The 18,674-nt window shown below is 39.0% G+C and overlaps 1 protein-coding gene across 3 annotated transcripts; it reads left to right on the forward strand.

Annotated features, from left to right (window-relative positions):
• Positions 1-913: 913 nt before the first annotated feature.
• On the forward strand, positions 914-17,543 carry LOC114935578 (EH domain-binding protein 1). Of its 3 annotated transcripts, XM_085481528.1 has the most exons (8): positions 921-1,056; positions 3,619-3,660; positions 4,490-4,780; positions 8,925-9,077; positions 15,873-15,948; positions 16,141-16,264; positions 16,545-16,696; positions 16,845-17,543. In XM_085481528.1, exons 2-8 carry the CDS (start codon positions 3,645-3,647, stop codon positions 16,966-16,968), a joined length of 936 nt encoding a protein of 311 aa, XP_085337654.1. In that variant the 5' UTR covers positions 921-1,056; positions 3,619-3,644; the 3' UTR covers positions 16,969-17,543. The 3 variants fall into 3 exon arrangements, with proteins under 3 accessions (XP_029164275.1, XP_085337654.1, XP_029164276.1); XM_029308442.2 differs by lacking the exons at positions 15,873-15,948; positions 16,141-16,264; positions 16,545-16,696; positions 16,845-17,543 and having other exon boundaries at positions 914-1,056; positions 8,925-14,322; XM_029308443.2 differs by lacking the exons at positions 921-1,056; positions 15,873-15,948; positions 16,141-16,264; positions 16,545-16,696; positions 16,845-17,543 and adding an exon at positions 2,849-3,058 and having other exon boundaries at positions 8,925-14,322.
• The last annotated feature ends 1,131 nt before the right edge of the window (positions 17,544-18,674 follow it).

Here is an 18,674-nt window from a genome sequence, read left to right on the forward strand (position 1 = left end):
TATATATATAATTTTAATTAACTTAATTGCAAAAGACTTTGATATACACTTATTAGAGAATTATAGTTGTTTTATTTAATGCATTTTTTATTACCGCATATAAAATGAAAGAAATGTATATAAAAGGAAAAATAACTCAATTTATATTATAGTAAATAGCAAAATTCTTGTTCTATAGATCAGAAAATTATTTCAGCGATGCATATATTTTTACACTTGAATAATATTTAAGCAGAAGCTGAAAAATAATTAAAATAATACTTAGGAAGATTATGTAAGAAGATTTATATAAACATTTAATCATATTTATAGAAAAAAGAATTGCAATATATACATCATAATTCTTTTTCACAGACATAAAGTTTTAAACGAGAGTCTAAATATATTTGTCTGCCATTCCAGGATAAAAACCTCACTAAACAATAAAAATTGAAAATTCTAAAATACTACATATGAAAAGTACATGTTTTCTTCATAACATTGAATAGATATTCATCCATAACTGCTCATACATCTATTCACAATCGCACTATAAAAAATGAACTCAAAATCGATCACTCGCAGTCAATTGATTTATCGCTGGCGTAGACGACGATAAAAACACTGCGTTTCCCTCATATCGCGCTTAATAAGTTTCAATAACGTAGCACTTTTGCACAGCGAGTAGTTTCCTTTTTTCCAGAAGCCGCTGCAACGTCCACTCTCTTCGGAACACAGAAGAACACAGAGGACGAACGAGCGTCGAGTCGCGTATATCGATAGCGGAAGCGCTCTCCGCGACCGGATACCGCGGCGTGTCGTGTCCAAGTTGGCTATGCGCGCCAATAATTCCGCTATTTCGGGCCGTCTAATTTGGGCCCGGTGACGCTATGCGCTTTTAACGGCGGCGTTGATAGCGAAGCATCATCCAGCACCACCACCACCACTGGTCGGCCAGCAATAACCACCGGAACGACGAGAAGTTCGACGGCGACGAGACGGACGCTCCTCCCGCAGTCACCTGAAGGCTTGTGGGCCTCCTACCTACCACCAACGCTGGTCCTCCGATCCTTAAAGGTAAAATCCCAACCCTTATTTCGAGCGCTTCCCTTCGGATCTCGATTTCGCGTCCGCCGTCAATCGAATTCCTAAACTTTGCGAGATCATCGGGTCTTTGTGACGATATATTTGGATCGTGTATATACATATATATATATACATCAAGTTATGTTGAAGATTGTTGTATAAAATGTCGTACAGTGCGAATAATTCCTTAGTATTATTTTTTAATACATTAAATTTTGAGAAAGTTTATATATGTATTTTTTTAATTAATTTAATATAAAATTAAATTTTTTTGTAGAAAAAAATAAAGAAAAATGAAAAGATGTGTATGATTATTATTAATCAATTAACGTTCTAGTGCAATGATATGATTATAAAAATTGGTAAACATATATGTAGATTATTTTTAATGTTGAATCTTATAATAAAAATTAAGTGATATGTATCGAAAATTTCGAAATGATTAATTATAATGTATGCTATTGTAGAAAAAGTGACTCACTCTCCGAAACATTAAATTTATGTCCTAAATTTAATAAGAAATAATTATGTAATTCAGAAGTTTTGTGTTGCAGTTTGTCGTCTATAAATGTATTATTTTTATTATATCGTTATAACGTTAAAGTAATCTTCTTCATAAAAATTCTTTTTACAAAAAATATATATTTATAATTATTTTTCTTTATTTTTAAAAGAGACAAGAAGATTAAATAAAAAATTTCCAAAAGATCATTTACGATTATGATTGCTATGTCGAAATAATTCAAAGTATATAATTAAAACGGTTAAAAATAATTATGAGTATATAGTTAAAACGGATTTAATGGATATTTCGTAATGCGTACTATTTTAAAATAATACGTCCTTTCCATATACGAGTTCCAAATTGCTCGTAGCTTTTGTCTTTCGCTACAATTTCTTAAAATTGCGGGCGCGATCTACATTGTTTGCATTCTGACTTTGTATCCGAAAATACGTGACCATCGATGAAGTGAAAATTTAACGAAATCGTCATCGTGACTCGGCGAGCTTCAAGTAACAGGATGGCGAAGATGATCGTTGGCATGCTGCCACGCTGTATCATTTACTAAAAGTCATGATCGGAACGTATACTAACGAAATAAAACGGAAGACATGAATCGGGGATTGTAGTTAAATCCTTGCTAAATATCTGGAAGAAAATGTTATAACACCGCGAGTGCGTAAAGCTAGGCAATATCGAGTCAAGTTGTTTATTTCTCCATCTTTCAAGGAAACTAATGGGCTGCATATAAAGAAAATAAACCACTTGATTTGTTCTTAAACAAAAAAAAAGAAAAATATCCGGGTATACTAAGAGCAGAATCTACAATCTAATTCAATTTATTTTGTCAAATATCTATGAAAATTAGCTTCAAAAAATTAAGAAGCTTAAATATCTCGATTATTCTCCTCAAAGTTTTAAAATCACTGTTATAAGAAATGTTTTAATTATTTCCTCTTCCAACATTTCGGTGCTGGAATAAATGAGGGAACGAAACTGAATGGGCAGAATGTAAATTTATCTTCGACCCTCTTCCGGCGAATCGAACCGCGATTCTATTCATTAAATCTGTCGCAATTTTAATGGGGAACCTCCTTGAGCGAAAATGCTCGCATGCTTTCTCGCGGGAGAAGCATTCTCGTAGGCATCAACCTACGCTGCAACTCGCCCGGCCTATTTATAAAGCGCGACCTCGTGGCATCGCGCGTTCGCCACTACCGCCTACCTATCATGGTCGTCCCGCGTGCAAATCACACAGCTTGCGTGTCTAGCCCTCTTCTTCCTAATTTCCGAACGTATCCGAAAACGGGTCAGAGCTATTTTCGCGCGAAACGGCCCTCAAAGCCTCGAAAGGCTGCCGGCGACGAGGCTTGCTTAGACAGACCGTGCACCCTCAGCATGTGCTTAGCGTCTACTTTCCTCTTCTACCTCTGCGTCGTCATCGATGACAAAGCCGATCTGTCTGTCGATAAATCTAGGTGCATCGCGAAGGTAGGCGTACCTCATCCGATATTGCGTCTGAGTTTCTTGAGCCCCATTGTTTCAGTATATTCGCGATCCAATCCGGATCCAACGTAAGATTAACAAAGTTTGTTATCGTAAACGCATATTCTTCAAAATATACTTTCGTTAATATATTTTTTATATATTATTATTTTTTATATGTTAAAAAATCTGCAGATATGTGTACAATTTTGTCAGACAGTCTTTACTAAATATCGCAGAGTGTCAAATTGAAATGTGTCAGATGATATTCTTAAGCTCCTTTAAATTTAGAAAATTAGAGACATGAATAGAATTTTCTGTGCCTTACTTTCGTTAATAAATTTTTTATATATTATTATTTTTCATATATATTAAAAAATCTGCAGATATGTGTACGATTTTGTCAGACAGTATTTACTAAATATTAGAGTGTCAAGTTGAAATGTATCAGCTGATCATAAGGTCCTTTAAATTTAGAAAATTAGAAAAATAAATAGAATTTTCTGTGCCTTCTAAGAAAATTTCGACGAGAGGGAAAATTACATAAGTAATATTTCTTTTTGCAGGCGTCCAGTCGAAGCGGCGTGCCGAGATGTCGGGATTAGAAGGTGAGGGCCCCTTTACGAGCTCCGTGACGACCGTGTTACTTGAGTGTCAGTTGGGAAGCAGTCGTAGATAGATAAACGAGTGTCAATTGGGAAGAAATCGGCTCGGAGGGACGAGCGTAATTCAGCGTATGCGCGCAAAAATGTAATGTTCAGTATAATCGTCAGTCGTATGATGTGTAATGTGCAGAGCGTTTATTAACCAAAAGTCTCTGGACCACAGCACTGTCAAAACTGTACCTCTGTCTACCGCCTTCGCTGGGGTGCAAAACAGTTTACGTCCTATCGCATTTCCGTGATGTATATAATTTCGCCTCTGCACTGTACTTTATTAACAAGAAACTACGTCATCGATCTTTATATGGGCTCTGCCCATAACGGAGCCAGAAATAATAAGCATCATTTTTTATTCGCTTCTTGTCGACAGAAATTGAAATTTAGAAAATTCAAAGCACATTCTTATATCTCATCGCTTTTAAGTCTTTTCCTCCAATTCACAGAATTTTACACCAAATTATTATAAAATATATATTAATAACAAGTCGTCACATCTCGAGCTATTTTGTGAAATTTTGTATATTTATACAGAAATCGAATAATCTGTCGTTTTATACAATTAGACAGGTAACATTAAGCATTCTGCTTTCTGGTACATACAATTTTGGCGACTAACACATCGAAGGCTCTAATCTTTCAAGCACTGTCGCACTCGCTCATTATTGAAACAAAGAAAAATCTTATTACTGCGAATGATTGCTTCTCATCTCTTTTCTATTAATGTATAATTTACACTTGCATTACTGGACCATCATCTTCAATTTTGCGTTTACAGAACTGCAAGACGCGTCGGAACAAGATGATGCTCAGGAAGAGACAGAGGAAACAGCAGAGAGCAGCAACGAGATAACAAGCTTGACTGAGGAAACAGATAGTCCAGAATTATCAGAAAGATTGTCTACCGAGGAACCCGAAAAAGAGCAGCAAAGAGAGGAAGTTACGGAGACAGAACCAGAGGAAGTAAAGAGGGAAGTTGAAGAGGAAGAACAAGAAGATATTAAGGAGAAAGTGGAAACAGAGGCACCGAGTCGCGAAGAGACGCAAAAAGAAGAAACGTCAAACTCAGGTTGGTGCTCGAATGTTTGTAATACTTGAAGAAACGACTGCGTAGCAAAAATACGAAATACAGCGAGCGAAATTCTGATTTCTAAGAAATTTGAAAATTTGGTTTGATGCCATTTTATATTTTAATAGCTTCCCTTTCTAGAAATATATCTCGCTAAAAGAGAAATCAAACTTGGAAAAAAAAAAAATAAAAGTCCGAGTTTTAATTTTAAGAACCGAAGAGAGCAGTTAAAGCACGCGTCTCTCTATGCTCAAAGATTAAATAAGTCAATAAGTAATAAAATCTCCGCTACGTGATCGCGCATCAAGGAAGTCCGAGTTTCTCGCGAAAAGCTCTTTATTTTCAGTTTGTTGAAAATACACAGTTGAGGTGAAATAAACTTCAAATTTATCGGATCCAAGGTAGTCGGAAAATCTAGCTGAAAATCTCGATATATCGGGACTCCGGGCGTTTCTGGGACATTTTCCGCGGCTCCGGAATAGAAAATCTATCGATTCGAAGTAAGCTGCGCGCAAATTTACGGCGTTACGGCGTGTTTACCATCGCGCTTGTCGGAACCAATCGTCGTTGCTCGCACCAAGTCGTCGACGTGTTTGCGTTAGCGCTGCCATTATTCGCGTAGACGTTCGCGGCGTTTATTTGAACAACGACGTCAGCGGGATAGTTGGAGTATACAGCCGATCTGCGTTTCTCGCGGCATGTGTTTCAAGGAAATCTAAACCTTCTTACGCGAACTATTTCGGTCGCGATACACAAGTTCCGACGTTACTTACAACAGCGTTATTTACATATCTCACGCTCTCACAGCAGATATGCAGGGTGTCCCAGGGTCACCACCTGCTAATAGCGGATCTCCTTGAGAGCATTTCGAGACGATTTTTCCTCCATTTTTCAAACGACAATTTCGAGGAAGATCATCATTTTTTTTGCAAGTTTTCAATTTTTACCATTAAATATATTTGTAAACTTTGTGTAAGCCTTAAATTAAAATTCTGTTAAAGTAAACTCTACTCGAAATTAACTCAAGAATGTAATTTTGTTAATTTATTAATTTCATAAAATTTAGTTTTGTAAAAAAAACTTTCTTTTTAAAAGTCGTTTATAACTAAAAAATTATTAATTTTCGTTCAGGAAAACTCGTCTCTAAATGATCTCAAGAATCTATCATAAACAGGTGGTGCAGTAACCCTGAAATACTTTGTATAATCACACAATTACCTGATACCATGTATATAATCAAAACGTTTCACATAAATTCCTGTAAATATGAAGTATTATGACGTATCACGGAAATAGTTAAAAATAAAAGAACAAAGAAGTAGGTAATAGTCATAAAATGAGATAAAAGAAAAAATCAGCAGAAAGAGACAAAGAGAAAGAGCGGTAAAATTGGCACAAAACAATAAGAAGAAAAATATTGCAAGTTGAACACTGTGCATTGTTCAGAATGTATAAAGTGGAAAATTTGTATCGTCATTACAATTTTGAATGAATCAGTGCTGATTCTTCTAAATGAGCGCAAAAAGAGAGAGAGTGCATATTATTCACAAAACGTAAACATTGTTAATTCTCTCGTAAGAGTAAAAAATGTAATTTGTGATTATAATGAATTCCTCTGTAAGCTACAAAGAGAAAGGTATGCTGTACAAATTTTTTCATCCGGAAAGAGGAATGGGGGCGATAGTAATGTAGGACACCGCAATTGGGGTGCGACCAATGTTATGTATCTGTGCGCATTCGTCTGCTTATACTTGTATGCAACAAAGTACATTTCGTAACTCTATTTTTTTATATACTCAATTTTTTAATCCATGTGTAGGAAATTAGTCAGTTGTCATTATTTTTGGATTTGGTAGCAGTCTAGCTTGGTTCCCTATTTTGTCATCATTATTATCGTCGTCATCATCATCATCATCATCATTATCGTCATCATTATTATTATTAATAACTTTTATTTCTCTATTTTTTTATATACTCAATTTTTTAATCCATGTGTAGGAAATTAGTCAGTTGTCATTATTTTTGGATTTGGTAGCAGTCTAGCTTGGTTCCCTATTTTGTCATCATTATTATCGTCGTCATCATCATCATCATCATTATCATCATCATCATCATCATTATCGTCATCATTATTATTATTAATAACTTTTATTTCTAGATTTTGTAGTAGTCTAGCTTGATTCCTTACTTCATCATCATCATCATCATCATCATTATTATTATTATTATTATTATTATTAACGACGCGCTTTAGTTTCCCAAAATAAAATGAGAAGGAAACGAAAGACGAAACAAAATTACACACCGCGATGTAATTAATGACAGCTGGCTGAGTGCTTAGCTGGTGCAAGAGATGATGGGCGCTCTCGCGGTTTGCGCTCGCGCTAAGATAAAGAAACGTAAGCGCAATTTTCGGCGGACGCGCTTTGTACGCGCGGGTAGTTTCGCGCCGCGACTCGCCTCGCCTCGCCTCGCTTCGCTTCGCGAGCAGCTGCGTCGAACGAGCGACCGAAAATAAATCCATGCGAAGAGAAAGAGAGAGAGAGAGGATCCCCGTGCACACGTTGTTTTAAATAAAACGAGGGTGCGCGCGCGATAGAGCCTCCGAAGCCGGTCAGCCTCTATCTCTCGGCTCTCTTCGCGCTCGAAACTCTCCTCCTCTCTTCCTCTTCCGCGAGAGCCGCGAAAAGATCTCTCGCGACGGCGCACAATCGGGTAAAAATACCGCGTGTTCCGCACAGTGTCTGTGGAACAGCGCGAACGGCGCTCTCTCTCTCGAGCATCCCCCGAGAAAGAGAGAGGAGGATCCGTCCATTCTGCATCCGCGTCCATACAGTCCGTAGAAGTTGGCGCGCGGAACCGGTTGTTTTACAATGCTTCTTTAACAAACTCTGTTCTTTCCGCGTCCCGCGCATCTCTTCGCGCGTGTCTTAAAACGAGCGCGACACGTTGACGTGTCGGAAGAGAGATATTCCGAGTCGCGCTCGGACGTGTGCGAGGCGCACGTTTTGGAGAACGCGTGCCTCTTCGTGCGACGATAAGCCAGTGCGAAGCGAGTAACATCGTCCGGAAAGCACGGTGCTCTAATATGTGAAAAGTCGTAATTTCATTCGGGACGTTTGGACTAAATTAAGATTTGCTGTCGACACGTGTCTATCACAAATTTAAAGCCACTCGTTTTCATAGAAATATAGCGTCTCCTTTAATTATCTGAATATTTTATATATATTTTTTATAGAGCAATCATCGCTATTTTTTCTACATCTTTTTTTTTTATTTTAGCGCGAAGCAATCCGAGTGTAAGGCAAGTGACAAGTAAAGAAGGTGCTTTGAAAAAGAATGTTAAATGCTTGGAGAATCTTTTTGTGAAAGAGAGTGTTTTCTTGTCAAATAAATTATCGTAAAATAATTTCAAAAAGCGAGATACGCGAATGTGCGTATACAATCGATGCGAGTAATCGAATATATTTCAATCTTCGCGCGTGAAGCACCACTTGTCAAGATTTATGCTCGGAACACTTCAATCGTGAATTAAAAATAGCGATCGTTTTGGCAGAGAAGCAGCGAGTTTTTCTTTTTGCTGTCAAAGCAATATTTTGCCCGCGATACATTTTCTCCGTTCACAGTCAGAAAACATAGTAGGTACGTTCTCTCGCAATTGTGTAATTTTACTTCAATGCTAGAAAATTACTTCTCTAATTGCAAACTTTTAAATTTAAGCAATTTTATATTTATAAAAGAAACAATTACAATTTATTTATTATATTCAAATATTGTTATTTCGTTTCTTTTTTCTAATTTGAGATCAATCATCTTTTCCTTTTATATATATATATATATATTATATCAAATTATTAGAAAATATATAAATACTACAAATAAGTTGGAAGTTCCTGAAAGCTTATTAGCTGTATCTTCGAAATCTAGCATCTTACGATCGATACCTCAAATGATGCAGCAAAGATCTCATCGACTGCGTAAGACAAAAAATGCGACAGAAGACAGATCACATAATAATTTCGCTCGATAAAAATAAAACCAAGTGGTCCATACAACAGAATATTTCAAGACCAACAAATATACATAGAAAATGTATTCTAAGACTAGACGAATATGCTTCTGACCCTTTCTTCCTCTTCCACAGAGCTGGCGGCCGTTACGAGAAGCGCGTCGTCGGACGACGGCGTGCCAGGTCCGGGACAGGTGGAATCGGGCGAGGCCAGGATCCCGTCTGCGACCATCGCCGAAGACGGCAGTGGACAGCGGTATCGTCGCGTCGGTCCCGGCGTAGCAGTCGGTGAGTGGAATTCATTGCCGGTACTGGTAGAACGTCTGCGCGAGGCGCTCGAGTTGTCCCTGGCTGGTTGCCGACGTGGAAGCGGCGGCGGCGACGAGCCGTCCGAGGGTGGCCGGGCGCGCCGTTCCCTGGAACAGGCGTTGCTCGACGGTGACGATCCCGAGCCGAGGAAGGACGAGCTCAAGTTCCTGGAGGATCTGCTGCTCTCGGACATCCAGACCGCGCTCTCGCGTCTACGCGAGACTCTAGAGCGCACGGACGTCGTGACCCTCGCCAAGCACGGCGGGGTCTCGGATCCTACGAGCAAGCTTCACCTTCTGCGACTGGTCTCCAGTTTGCTGTCGCGGCTGCAGGTGCCGGAAGAGAAGGAGGTGGAACCAGGAAGAAACGGTGATGAGAACGATAGGATGATCGGGGGACAGAGTAACGTCGCCGTCGTCTCGTTACCCGGACGAAGGCGACGTCCTGTCAGACACACCATCGGCGTCTCCGCCGAGGAGATCGCTCACGCGAGGAAGCAGCTGGAGGAGAGCAGCGCCGACCTGGCGAGGTTCAACGACCAAGTGTCCCTCGCTCGGCAACAACCCTGGGAATCATTACTGTCCGCGTCGCGAAACGTCAGCAGCGATAGAAAGAACGTGGAGGAGATCCACGACAAGTACACCAAGGATGTTATTAATCACCGTCAATCGTTGCGCGACAAGAACAAGGACAATTCTCGCGATACAGTTGTCTATCGTTCGCTGATTCCGTCGCAAATCGCTAATACAGGGGATACGGTAAATGGTGAACCGAATATTCATCAGACCCGATGTCTAGATAGCTTGGATAGTTACCAGGAGAAGGAGAATGACGACGAGGAAGCCGCGATCAGGAAGGCGAATGAGGAACAGAGTCGAGTGACGAAGCTGGCTGCGGCTCTTCGGCAACGCGCGGAGCTGATCAGCGCGAGCAAGTGCAACAATAACAATAACAACAAGTTTACGGCGAAAAAATCGAAGATCAAACGCGCCAACACCGTCGACATACCAAGCTACCTGAAGCTACAGGCCGAGAGCCACGACAACCCCTGCGTTCTGCTACGACGTCCCATCAACGTAGGCGACAAGGTCACCGCGAACGGGTCCAACCTTGCCGTGCCGTCGTTTCAACCCAAAACGGAGAACGACAAGAAGTTCCTCGCGCTGATCAATCGGAACAACGAAACGCAGACGTACAACGCCGCGCCCGGCTTCGTCAAGTCCTTCGGGTACACCAAGGCGACGGATGTGTCGTCGATGACGAACGAGAACTGGAACAGCCGGTTCTCCAACATCAAGACCACCTTCGACAAACCGTCCGTCGCGAACGAAGCGGAGAGCAAGCTGTCCCCTAAACCGCAACCTGCGAAACACTTCACTCCATCTCAGAACAAGAAGACAACGATCAGCGATAAAATACACAACGGCTTCCCGTTTGCAAATACATCCAAGCCGGACGCGGGCTTCAGACACGCGCCCTCGTCGCTGTTCCGGAAGATCGAGAAGCCGCAGACCCCGAAGTCTCCGCCCGGTTATTACCAATATCAGAGGGACAACGCGCAACCATCTGGAAACACCTTACGCGAGAAAGCCAGGGTTATGTTCGATCGGGACAGCAACGTTCGTCAGTCGAGGTTCAACGCGCAACACGAAGACTCCAAGAAATCCTCCTTTCCGCGACCTCCGTGGCTTGAGCACGCAGACAAGCAGCTTGAGAGCAAATCTAACAATATGGTTACCGAAAACGGACGGCTGGATTATCGACTCTTCTGCAAGCAGTTCGCGCCCTTCGTCGGCAAAAACACCGGGATTCCGGAGCCCAATAAGAGATCGCGAAATCCGGAGGAATCCCGCAGAGAGCGCTCGTCGAACGAGAAACTCGGTGTGGTGGACGGCAAGATTTCTTTCAAGATGTTCCCCGAGAGAGGATCGAACGAGTCGCGTCACGTCCCGATCGAATCGGAACAAGTAGTTCGAGATAAGTTCGATCAGCGAACCGAAAAGGACACTTTCGAACCAATTGCAGGGTGCGACAACAAGCATTCCGGAAGTGTATTTGTCGGAAATAACGCGCTGATCGACGCTACGCTCAGAGGTAGCTCGTCCGTGGGTATTCAGACAGGTCTTCAGGCTGATCATCGTCCAGAGGATGACGCACGTGTGTTTCAGGTGATACCTCGAGTTTTGTCCAGTCCGTTTTTAACGTACAATAACGCGTCTGTTCAGACTTACGAAGAACCGAATTTGGAATCCAGGGAACAGTGGCAGATAAGAACGCCTAGACTCGACGACACGACGTTAGATTCGAATTATCGGCCACCCGAGGATCTGAAAGAATCCCACTTCGTCCTGGACCACAATCGAAATTATCGTCTGGTAGCGACCGACGATGAACCTCCAAGAAACGAAACTTTGCCATTGATCAAAGTCGAAAAAGACGCCATTCGTTCGCCAAACATGATGGAGAACCTTCCTCTTCCTTCTCTTCCGATTCTTGGTCATCGATCACCGGAACAACGAATCTTCCGCCCGAATCTTCCACCATACGAAGATTTCTCATCCAAACCAACGATCGACCAGAAGTATCCACTGTACAATACGGATCCCTTCCAGGAGAATCAGGTGTCGAGCAAAACCCAGGAAGATCCCTCGTATACGAATGACGGCGCTTTGCCTGAGGAACAGAACATCCAAAATCAGGACATCAGTGCAGATACTGGCGTCGTTACAAGATACACCTGTGCGATCGCGACCGTCGCGTCTACCGACACCCCGGAATCGCGATCCGAACCGGAAACTGGCTTGTCACCCGCACCTTCGTCGCCCTTGCCACTCTGGTCGCGTCCGGCCAGCAACGAGACCATCGCGACCGAGGACGAGGAGATTCGCCGACACAATATGCTACAGCAGAGCCTGGTTCGTCGGCTGCAGAACGAGCGCGTGACGCTAAATGATCATCACGCAAACCAATCCCCCAACTTTAATCGACCCAGTGATTTCAATCCACCTCTGAACAGTTTGAATCAGCCTTCGAAGAGTCGATCGCCTGAAATGCCGAAAAAACTGGAACCGCCGAGGAGATTGGAGCCGCCGAGAAAATTGGAACCTTTGAAGAAACCGGAAATACCGAAGAGACCGGAACTGCCCAAGAGACCGGAACCATCGAGGAGGTTGGAATCGCCGAAGAGACCGGAACCACCGAAGAAATCGGAACCATTGAAGAAACCGCAATATTCACCGATTGTCAGCAGTGGTTTATTATCTGTAGCGCCATCCTTTAGCGCAACAAATCGGGTCACCACACTTAGAGGACAATACGAGTTACCAAAAGCGGGAATAGAGAAAAAGGAACGTTCTCCTATCCCGAATGGTAGTGCAATGGATCCGAGCGACGAGTACCTGGTATCCTGCGCCAACAAATCGTCCAGATCTCTCGTCCTGTCCAAGTCCGAGTCTTGGCATCAGCTGGCGCTCTCCAAAGGTCATCAGCATCAACATCAGGCCTCATCGCGTCCATCCCAAATAAACAGTTCACCTCAGTCTCTCAATCGAGGAGCCTACCTCCCGAAACCGCCGACGAAGCCGTCCAAGTCGCCATCGCCCTTCAGGATGAAGAAGCAATACGAGGCGTCCTCGTCCTCGACCTCGGTGAAGAAAATGGAGGACAAGATACGCAGATACTTCGACAACCCGACCACGAACGATAGCGCCTCGGAGATGAGGGACTCGAAGAACCGACGTTTCTCGTCGCGGGACTCGGTGAAGGGGCCGATCGCTCTGTCCAGGAGTCGCACCATGCCGGGGATATCCGACCAGAGTCTCCGCCTGCTGATCCCGACGTCGCAGATTCCCGCGATGAGTCTCAACAGCGCCGAAGTGGACAAGGTGTTCGACGACATCTTCGAGGAAGCTACGAAGAACGACGATCATTGCTTCTGATCGGTTACCCTATCTCTCGTTTCCGTGTCGTAAAAAACCTACGCGACAGAGAGACTGATTGCGACGGAAGTGATGTCCGTTCGGGATTTTTCAACTCTCGGTCTCGGCAAGTCTGAACATTATGGATGATCGTGACAAAATCTCGACTGCACAACGACGTGGATCGCTAGAAACTGTGATTTTGTCCAATTAACTGCTTTAATTTTAAACGCGACTCATTTTCGTTTGTAGTCAGACTGTTTACATTAGAAATTTGCATATACGGTTATTATCATTGATTGTTTGTTTGCTTCAAAAAGCGAATTATTATAAATGTGAACTAAGAGATTTTTAATTAATTATGATTCGACTAGATTTCTATTTCCTTCCGAGTTGACACTTCTCCCGAATTATTTAATGGAAGGGCTCTTTCTTTCGAAAAAGTGAATTCAGTATTATCAGAGTGCATTTTATGTAAAATGCCACGTGTTTTATTAGAAGCTACAAATTCAAATCATTTTTGATTCCTGTAGTTTCCTGTAGATAATTGGAGAAAACGAAAAAGAAGCTGAAGAGGAGCACATAGTTACATTAATGCGCGATTATATGGACTTAACGAGACCTAGATCTACGCTCTAATTGGCTGTACATAATTCTTCGCGTTTTTGCGGAAATCACTCTACATCTGACATATTTGAGAGATCGAAGTTCTCTCTTTCTCTCTCTCTTTGAACGATATATCCAGATGATGGAATCTGACACAGATTAGAAGCCGCCTTTTTTGAAGAACAGAGAAATGTGTTTTGTGAGAAACGCAAAGCTACATAACTATATAAGGAAGATAAAACATTATCTAATAAAAAAGAAAAACATATTTCGTGCGAAATCGACGCTTTTATAATGTGGTCTTCGTCCATTACGAGAGACGGTAGTGCAAATCGATGCAACGACCATCATCGCCGCCGATATCCACCGTCATTTCCTTCGTTCTTCTCGAAGATTGTCCGACACGAGTGTGGAAGAAATATCAGCGCGTCGAGTAACAAAAAAAAAATAATAAAGAGAGAAAAAGAGAGAAAGCACACCGCAACGCATCGATTCCGCCGTTATTCTCGCTCGATGTGCACTATTATATGCGCCATGCGAGAAATATATGAAGAACCTACATATTTGACAGCCACGCGTGACGCACACAAGCGCATATCGCGCGTGCCTAATTTGTCATTTACCTTTTTTTTAATTCGAAAATTCGCACGGACGGACTCTGAGAGTCGCTACAGGATCCATGCCAATCCCCGAATAAAGCAGTGAGTCACAGCCCTTATTTTTGTTGATCCTTTGTTACGCGGTAGCGTACAGTTTGCACTGCTGTGTATAGAGAGTGTGTGTAAGAGTGCATATATTATATACATATATATTATATACGTAGTGTACGTGTCTGATAGTGTTGGTACATTTAGCGGAGCATAGCTGTGGCTCAAATTTAACGCTCAATCTCTTGGAAAATGTTCCTCGAATACGGATATTCGAGGACGCAAACCGGACATATACGATTCTTCACTACCTGGACACAATAATGTACTCCCACGATACGCAATATTAAAATTATATTGCAAAACACATTTATCTTTACACACATACGTACAGACATGCATTATAAGTTCTAGTATAATTTAAGATTTTTGATATTTGTGAAATACTTTGCTGTGCTTGCCAAGTAATATAGTTTAAATATATGCCATGTTGCATAACACGATTTAATATTGCACAATATTACAACCGTGTATACATATTTCGTTGTAGCAATATATTTAATGAATATATTATAATTGAATGAGGATATTAATTAGATTAAATTGATTGGAGATATTTTTCTACAAAAAACTTTTTAACATCAAGTTAGCATAGATACAATATCTATTATAGATATTCGCGCAAGCACACTTACCAATTTACAAAGAGGCATAAATTTATTTAACTTCTTAGATATTTCGCTACTATTCTGCTAATTTATGTAAAAATGTAATTAAAACTTAAAAACCAACTAGCAGAGTAACAATTTTCGTGATATTTTATAAAATTTGAATTACAAACAAATTTTACTACTAGACAGTGTGAAAGAATTCTTAGAATATATTAAAAAATATTTTTAAAATTTTAACTTTATATTTTTTATATTTTTTCTCATTTAGGAGACATTCTTTTTTTCACGCGAATCATAAAGAATAGCAAAATTCTTAAATTCCTAATATTCAAAATTTTATTATCAAAAAATCTGCCCATACTTGTCACTACACAAGTCACACCAGGGGTACAAGTGCGTTGTGTGTGCGTGTGTATACACGCACGAGTACCTTACTTAGTGATGACGATCGATAAAAAATTAATTTTCTTATTACTGTTTATTTTAATTCTAATCTGAACTTATATATAATTCGCAAAAAAAGAATAGTTTTCTTTCACATCGGTAAAAGTTATACTAAGGAAAAATACTTGGAAAATTGATATTTATACATGTATATGTTCTCTTTACTATTATCATCTGCTTTTTTTTCGTACTAAGCTGTCATTTAATTTGTTTGTAAGACAATTATTTAATGCATGTCGCGCGCGCGTTGCAGGCATGCAACGAGAGTGGGAAATGAAAGATTTTGCTAAGATCCAGTTTTCTAATCATTTACACCTGTGCCTTTGACATGTGCCTTGATATCGGAATTCAATTATAGGCAATTAAAATAGATATAGAGATTAACATCTCTCTCAAATGTTTAGATGCATCTAGGCACAAGTCTAACATATCGTGCGTTGTTCAAGTTCCTCGATATAGCTTTATAATGTGTCTCTATTCATTTTTCAGTCCCAAAAAAGCCGCTGTCGCCGTTCGCCAAATTTCGTCAACTCGATAAGCAGAATAGCGCTTCTTTAACGCCAAGGTGAGAATAAATAGTGAAATATATAAATGATATGATATAATTATAATTAACAATTACGCGCAGATTATTCAATTTGACAGAGATTCAAGGAGACGAATCGATGGTTAAATAAAGAGCAATTTGGAGAAAAGATATTCTAATTTTATTAATTTATATATTTTTTTCTCATCTCGTTGTAATTTTTGCATTTAGTCCTGTAAAATCACCGGCGACAGAATTTCGATTCAAATTTACCGAACCAACTGTACGAGACAATGCTGTGCAAATTAAAGAGCGACTGTTGGCGTGGTGTCGATCGAAAACCAAAGAATACGAGGTAAAATAAACATTTTAGATCGATATGTAAAATACTTATCAAATCGATGTACATATACTCTATAACATCAATTTTATAAGCGAATTTTAAAGAAAAATGTGCTAAAAAATTAATTATATATATATATATATATATATATATATATATATATAAAATTCAATAATTTAATAAGTAAATATAAATAATTTAATAAATAAAATAATAAAAGAAAATGTGCTAAAATTAAATATGTCATTGAATTATATATATATATATTCATTTAATATTTTTTCTGTTTCAGAATGTGCAACTCGATAACTTCTCGACAAGTTGGAATAATGGTTTAGCATTCTGCGCATTACTTCATCACTTTAGACCGGATGCTTTCGATTATAATTCTCTACGTCCGGAAAATCGCAGGAAAAACTTTGAACTTGCTTTCACAAAGGCCGAGTAAGAAAGAACTTTGAATTTCTTCGATTTTCAATATTCGACGCCATCTCATTTTTATCTTAAGAATTTTTATCAATAATTATTGTGAGCAATTGTTTATTTTGATTTTATTAACCAAGAATTTTTATTATTCTTTTCTCTTTTGCAGTGAAGTCGCTGGAATCGCGCCATTACTTGACGTCGATGATATGGTGATGATGCAACGACCGGATTGGAAATGCGTCTTCACATACGTTCAGTCTATCTATCGTCGCTTCAAAGATGAGGACTAGCTTTAAAAAACGCAGCAGCAGCGCAGCACAATTCCATTTAATGCCAAGATAGAACACACGTGACCGCTATTTTTGTAGAACAATGTTTAATCCATATTTAATTCGTATGCGATTTGAGGAGAACAATTTTAGAGAATCATATGTATCTTTCTCCTTTCTTTTATATATAAATAAAATTAATATGGGCGAATCGCATGCGAATCAAATCTATATAAGCGTAGTAAGCGTAGAAGTTCAGATTCAGAGACGATGTCTTTCAATAATAATAATGATGATAATGGATGATGAATAAATCTCGCGACTGCCCGAGAAGCTATGCACTCGTACGCGTCTTATATTTTCATATTTCGCATATATTTTCTTGGCACAGCCTTACTAACGTGTAACTTTCTACCGATGTTTAATGTAGCAGCTGATGATTTCCGCGAAAATACGTGATAATACGCACGTGTAAGCGAGACACTGTCAATCGCTGCCAAGTGATGTTAACGTCGATACTATTATATTAAAAACTAATAAAAATGTCTTGAGAATACCAAAGAGATTTCTCAAATAAATATGTGATACGAGAAGAATCTCTTAGATTTTGTTATTTTTTGTTGCCCTCTTTGTAATATAAAATTATTCGTCAATTAAAATGAAATATTTGCCGATAATAAGATTAATAATATTTTAATTGTTTGCTCCATTTCTTGAATAGAGTATATATATATATATATATATATATATATATATATATATATAGTCAATAAAAATACTTAATAATTATTTTTAAGTATTTTTCAACAAACAAAAGTGTTAGCAACAGTGATATAAATAGATTTAATTAATATTTGCTATTAGTAAAAGATTTTATCAGCATACTACAAATTGATATAAAATATCTGCATTATAATATAACATATATATATATGTGTGTTCTTTGTCGAAATAATGATAGGAGATGAGAGAGAGATCGATAAAAATCAAATCAAGCAAATATCTGCCTATCTATATATTCTCCTCTATAATCACTTATTAATTAAAATATATCTAGAATTTACTCACTTATTTTCTGCATAGAGATCATCTTCCCAATTATCTTCAGATTCATTACAGCGATTTAAAAAACAAAATATAAATACAGCTAAAATATATGGCGATATTGCTTTTTTGTTTTGTCGCATACGATAATATATAATCAAAATCTAAAATTGATACATGCGACTAGAATTAATTTCAAAATAAACATTTATTCATAAAAATTTTGCGCGGATATTTGACCATTTAAATTTGAGAATTTTTTATTATATATATTTAGGAATACTATAATTTTTATATATAGGGTGTCCCAGACTTACTGTACTACACTGTTAATGAGAGATTCTTGAAGCGATTTGGAGACGATTTTTCCTCAGCAAAAATGTCTAAGTACCAATAATAATTTTCAAATTATAAATTATTGAAAATAAAACCTTTTTTGTAAACTAAACCTTGTGAAAATAAATTATTAACAAAAACTACATATTTTTTAGTTAATTTTAGGTAAAGTTTACTTTAATAGAATATTTTAATTTAAGAAAGATACATGATTTCAAAAATTGGGAACATTAAAAAAATGATGACTTTTCTCGACATTTTCGCTGAGAAAAAATCGTCTCCAAATAACCTTAAATAAGATTGAGACATCATGTATATAACAATTCTCAATAATAAATTTCTTTTAC

The sequence above is a fragment of the Nylanderia fulva genome, unplaced genomic scaffold (assembly GCF_048542155.1).
Source record: "Nylanderia fulva isolate GAGA-0341 unplaced genomic scaffold, ASM4854215v1 Scaffold18, whole genome shotgun sequence".
NCBI lineage: Eukaryota > Metazoa > Arthropoda > Insecta > Hymenoptera > Formicidae > Nylanderia > Nylanderia fulva.